The 6,000-nt window shown below is 40.2% G+C and overlaps 1 protein-coding gene across 4 annotated transcripts in view; it reads right to left on the reverse strand.

Moving 5' to 3' along the window:
• Positions 1-4,299, reverse strand: part of CUNH15orf41 (chromosome unknown C15orf41 homolog) — a 274,617-nt gene extending 270,318 nt beyond the window's left edge. For 2 of the 4 annotated variants that reach the window (XM_032856897.1, XM_032856896.1), the window contains exon 1: positions 3,948-4,299. In XM_032856897.1, coding sequence (XP_032712788.1) covers positions 3,948-4,048 — 101 coding nt within the window. In that variant the 5' untranslated portion in view covers positions 4,049-4,299. The remainder of the gene's footprint in view (positions 1-3,947) is intronic. The other 2 variants (XM_032856895.1, XM_032856892.1) reach the window with 2 other exon arrangements.
• Positions 4,300-6,000: the final 1,701 nt, after the last annotated feature.

Raw genomic sequence — 6,000 nt, forward strand, 5'->3', positions numbered from 1 at the left:
ACTCCTAGAGTTCCTGAAACCCTCTCAGGGGTCTACAAAGTCAAAACTATTTTTATGGAAGAGTAAGACACATGATTTGCCTTTTGTGTGAAATTTGCATGGACAGTACAAAAACAATAATGGGTAAAACTTGCCAGCCCCTATGTGGAAATCAAGGCCAGGCAAACTGTTCTAGGAAGTCACTGTAAATTTCACTGCAACATACTTGCAGGACCAAAAAAAAAAAAAAAAAAAAAAAAAAAAGGCCAGTTTCACAATAAGAACATCTTAAGATTCACTAATTAACTTTATTAAATCTCAACCTTTGAATATGTATCCTTTTAACATTCTATAGGACAAAATAAGAAGCAAATACAAAGCACGTCTACATATCCAAGTACGATGGCTGACTTAAGGGAGGCTACTTACATGATTGCTGAACCAGCCACTTTTTCCATGGGACACCACATTTTACTTGAACGAGCAATGAACAAAGTATAATTATTTAGATTTGGGTGTCTGGAAGACATTTTCTCAAAAATAAACAATGTGAGCCTGTCACTTCAAAGAAATCAAGTGATAATACTTGTTGCAATAATAAAATTTGAGCTTTCAAGGGAAAATTCAAATATTGGAAAACTCTATACCCATCACCATAAGCTTGATAGCTTCAAATCTTACATATTTTTCTGATGAGATCTGTGGGGATATTAACGAATGTGATTTTTCGATACTGTAAAATGAAAGGTGACAACATTTGGAAGATCCGCATAATTCACAACCAACATTTTGCAAACAAACAATGCATGAATGATAAAAATCACAAATGGGTTGAAGATCCACTCAAAGTTCAAGATAGACCAGTGAACTGTAATATAACAGAGTGAAAAGCTTCATGATATGGTTTCACATTCTACTTTGCAATTAACCTTTGAGAAAATACCACTTGCTAGGTTTTATGTAATAACAAAAATATCCACAATTATCTAAAAAGCCTATTAAATTATTCTTCTCTTTTTCAACTACATCTGTCTGAGACTAGAGTTTCTTCATACTCTTTAATCAAGATAACATATTACAACAGGTTGAATACAGAAGCAGATATCTTCCTTCTATTTAAGACAGTCACTAAAGAGATCTGCAAAAATTAAAACAATGACATTTTCTCACTACTTTTTTGAAATGATGGTTATTAATCAGAAAAATATAACACAAAATGGGTTTATTACTGTCATTTTAAGATAAATTAATAAGATTTTTTAAAAAATTCCAATTTTAATTTACATTTGGTGAATATCAACAGATGTAGTCTACATAAACAAAAGTTCTTTGGGGTCTTTGAGGCTTATTTAGAGTATAGAGATCTGAACACCATAAAGTTTAAAAACTACTGATATAGTCACACCCAACATCTGTGGATCTAAAGAAAATAAGCAGAAGACTTGGCATTATATACCAAATACATCAGAAAATTTTAAAAACAAACTTTTGATGTGCAATAATAAAGAAGTGGATGGCACATATAGAAAGTGATATTATTTATTTGAAACAAATTGTGAAGTGTTTCATGAGAAGTGCTCACAATATGTTAAGTAAGAATAGGAAGACCTATAAACTATATTAATAAGGACAGTATTACACTGAAAAAAAAAACACAAGGAAATATATAAATTATTAAAAGAAATTTTCTGGGCATGCAATTATGAGTAATTCTTGTTTTCTTTACTGAGCATGCACAACTTTTAAAAACAGGAAAATAAAATTTTTAGCAACTTTAAAAAAACATTTCTGTACTGGGGTCCCTGGATGGCTCAGTCTGTTAAGCCTCTGATTCTTGATTTCAGCTCTAGTCATGATCTTGGGGTAGGGAAATCAAGCCCTGCATTAGGCTCAGCACTGGGCAAGGTGGAGTTGCTTGGGATTCTCTCTCCCTCTCACTCTCCTCCCCTCACACCCATTCCTGCACATGTGCTCTCTCTCTCTCTCAAATAAATAAAATCTTATATACAAAAATAAAACCATTTCAGTACTTTGATTTTTTTTTAGTACTTAGTGTATGTGAATACCACCAAAAAATAGTTATCACTGTTATTACTATTAATATGAAGACTAATCAAGGCAGCTTAATGTAGAATTCTGAACTGGAAGTCAAGAAACCTGTATTTGACATTGTTTTGTCTTTTGACTAAAGGCATTTTGTTTTGTTTTTTTTTTTTTTTTTTTAATATTTTATTTATTTATTTGACAGAGAGAGAGATCACAAGTAGGGAGAGAGGCAAGCAGAGAGAGAGGAGGAAGCAGGCTCCCTGTGGAGCAGAAAGCCCGATGCGGGGCTTGATCCCAGGACCCTGAGATCATGACCCGAGCTGAAGGCTGAGACTTTAACACACTGAGCCACCCAGGTGCCCCTAAAGGCATTTTGAAAAGTCACTTAACCTATTTAAACCATCAGAAATTATCTATGAGGTCCTTACCTGACTGACTCTAGTAAAATGAACTATCAAATCTAAAGGTTGCTCAAGGCCTTTGCAACAACCACCTGTTGTAAAACAGTGCCATCATGAAAACTGCAAAGTCAACTCCAAAAATCACACTGTTAATAGAATTTCCACTCACTCTGCTAAATGACCCTTTAATCTCATCTATTGCAGAGTAGTAGTACAGACTGTAAAGTTTCCAGTGGAAGAAGAGTTAGTTATTCTCTGAATGGTATTTGGGAAAACTGAAAAATATTTGGCCATGTCATGAATATGGGGGAAAAAAAAAGCACATAAGAGATTAGGCAACAGAGCATGGTGCCCCAAACAAAGGGCATCCTTCTTTAGTACACTTTCTAAGTCCTCTATAAGTATATGGGAAGGTTACTTCTTATGGAGATGAGGCAACAAGGGGGAAAAAAAAAAGTGATAAAGAAAAAGAAGTGTGGTAGAAGAGGAGAGGGAAAAAGGAGGCAAAAAGAGAAGCAAAAATACAGTAGTAATATGAGACCATAACAAGAGCAGAAGTTCTAAATGTATGCTCCATCTTCAAGCTGCCCAGAAAAATCTACCTGTTCTCTCAGCTAACCAGCTTTCTCCTATTTCACTGTTCATTGGAAGAGTTGGCAAGAGTTAATGAAAGAAAACTAAATTCCAGTTTGTCAATTTTATTCCTCGTTAACAAGTCTGATAAAAGTCTTAGAAACTATAAAAGGAAAAATATTGCCTTTAATTATATCTGGGTAATACTAAAAAACATTTTATAGATGAGGAAAACGGACTCCTTCAAAAACATTGAGGTCATAAAAGACTTTTCCTCTTCAATTTGTACTTTATTAATATTAATTATCCAATAATCTCTTTCTTCAAGAAAACATGTCTTTGGTGATATCTGTGCAAGGGTGGGAAGTATGAAATACCGCTGGAGTGTGTATAATATGGTTGTTAAAATGGCCCATCTTGACCCAAGAGTGGAATCCCTAGGGCGTGAGTCTCTCACTGCACTGAGAACCCTGGAGATCACTTAATGGCTTTAGAGAGTCAGAGTTGAACAGTAGGAGGCCCCTTTAGGCCTGTGGTCCCTTGTTTGTTTCCAGGGGCCAGTAGAAAAGGGTTTGCCATTTTGTATTTCCACTTTGGGAAGGCCCTGCCACCTATCCTTCATCCTTGGTATCTGTCAATTAACCAGACATTTATGAAGCACCTATCATGGGCAGCCATCACCTAGAACGCACCAAGTTTTCAATAAACGTTTGTGGACTTGAATTTAATTTCAAGGCCTTGGGAAGCTGCCAGGGATTCATCCGTTTAAGAGTCTCCTGTGGAAGACAGGTGAAAGAAGAAAGCTTTTCACATCCTTGATCACCCAACATCAGACACTCCTGTTCCTCCCCACTCATGGGTGACACGTGGCTCCTAAGCGCTGGCTGGGATGCCCAGGCACAGCTGCTGCCGGCAAAGGGCTGTGCGAGTGGAGAGACGGACACTTACCTGGGGAACCTCTGCTTCAGCTTCCTCAGGCTCTGCCTGGTAGGCGGCACAGACACTAGGCACTGGGCTATCTCGTCGTACTGGGCTTTGGTCAGTATCATGTTGGGCCAGGGACGGGAAAGTGGCGGGGACAAGGAAAACACACCCTGGGCTCCAGCAGCCTTGGTGCCGGGAGACGAGGGGTGGGCAGTCAGCGGCAAGGCGCTGGGTCCTAGTCTTTTTTGGCTTGTTCCTGTACCCCCTTCATCACTAACTTGCACAGCTTAGGCTTCAACCGGCAGCTCGGCGGCGGGGGGCGGGCTGTAGACCCGATTGCCCTACCTTGGCTTTCTGAGCAGCCGCAGTGGGCCCAGCCGAAGGCAAGCCGCCGCCATGATAGTTAAGGGCAAAACAACCAGGAAGGAGCTGCAGTCCGCAGAGGTGGCGCCTAAATCTCTGCGGACTTGTGCCCGGGCTGCGTTCACCTGCGATCAACCTGGTCTGTTCGCGGAATTCATACTCTCCCAGCTACCAGCAGTCAGGGAGCACTAGCTCACAAACCGGGCAGCAGGGCACAAAAGCGTCCCATGATCCTCAAGATTGAGGCCCAGAAAGCGACGGCTTGGGCGCGCCATTTGAATACGCTTCCAAACGCGCCGTTTTAGCTCAGCTCCAATCGGAGGCCAGCAAAGAATGTCGTCTTCTCCGAGGTCTCTCCGCACTCTGCGAGCAGGAGCCGGTCAGGTAATCCCCGCTGGGACAGCTGTAGACGTACAGCTTGGCTTGTGTTGAGAAGTCCGGCAACTTCTGCAGCTCGCGAGGAAGGCACTTTTGGTCATTTTGGGAAACAGAATAGAAAACAAATGCGACCTCATCAAACAGCCCGCAGGAAAGCATCTCTCACTCCCCAGAGTTAGGTGCTTAACTGACTGAAACCAATTCTTACTCTTTTTGTATCTTGACGTCTCAGAAAATGGTAGGCGCTCAAGAAATGTTTGGAGAAATGAGTCACTGGATGAATTACTGTTTTTAACAGTAATAGAGGTGTTGTAACAGATATCAGCCCTCCCGAGGCAATGTATTAGGACATCAGTCCTTTAATCCCTTAAAAAAAATCTGGTTTGGAGGTGCCTGGGTGGCTCAGTGGGCTAAGCCTCTGCCTTGGGCTCAGGTCATGATCTCAGGGTCCTGGGATCAAGGCCCTCATCGCATCGGGCTCTCTGCTCAGCAGGGAGCCTGCTTCCCCTCTCTCTCTGCCTGCCTCTCTGCCTACTTGTAATCTCTGTCTGTCAAATAAATAAATAAAATCTTAAAAAAAAATCTGGTTCTTAGAAGGCAATGTGTTGTGTTTCTTCTCAAATTTAACGTTTTGAGAAAGAGAAGGTGTTTCCATTTTAAAGTAGTAATTTCTTTTTCTTTCTTTCCTTTTTTTTTTTTTAATCTGGAATAAGGCCTGGGTTGGAAATTTAGCTTAGATATGCTTTCTTGGGTAAATGTCTTAATCCATCTAAGCCTTAGCTCCTTTGTCTGTAAAACATGGCCTAAGAGAGTGTTACTTTTTGGTGTAGTAATTACGTATTAAGAGCTGGCAAGACCACAGTTAGCATTAAGTTTAAGTTAGTACAAGGAACAGATAGATTCCTTAGCGTAGTGTCGGGTGGATACTCTGTGTAAGTTGAATAGCCTTTGTAAGACCACTTGACAATGATAGGTCACATGGACGTGGTTGTTGTTTGTTCTCCACACACTGACTCACTTAATCATAATTTCCTATGAAGCAGGTACTATCACCATTATCATCCTCCTCCTCCCTTTTGTGCAGAGTGAATAAACTGAGGCACGGAAGGTTTAGGTAAGGTTAGGTAGCTTTCCCAGAGGTCATGAGAACAAGTAAGCAACAGGGGTAGAGTTTAAACTCTCCAAATTTGGTTCCAGGGTCTGTGGTCTTTGCCAACTCTCAATGCTTAATTACTACACCAAAAACTAACACTCTCTTAGGCCAAAGGTTAAGGATTTTTTTTTTTTTTTGAAGGGAACAATTTACATTTCAAAGAACCTTTTAGTCCAGGCTTTA

The sequence above is a fragment of the Lontra canadensis genome, unplaced genomic scaffold (genome assembly GCF_010015895.1).
Source record: "Lontra canadensis isolate GAN:19392208 unplaced genomic scaffold, GSC_riverotter_1.0 scaffold12, whole genome shotgun sequence".
Lineage (NCBI taxonomy): Eukaryota > Metazoa > Chordata > Mammalia > Carnivora > Mustelidae > Lontra > Lontra canadensis.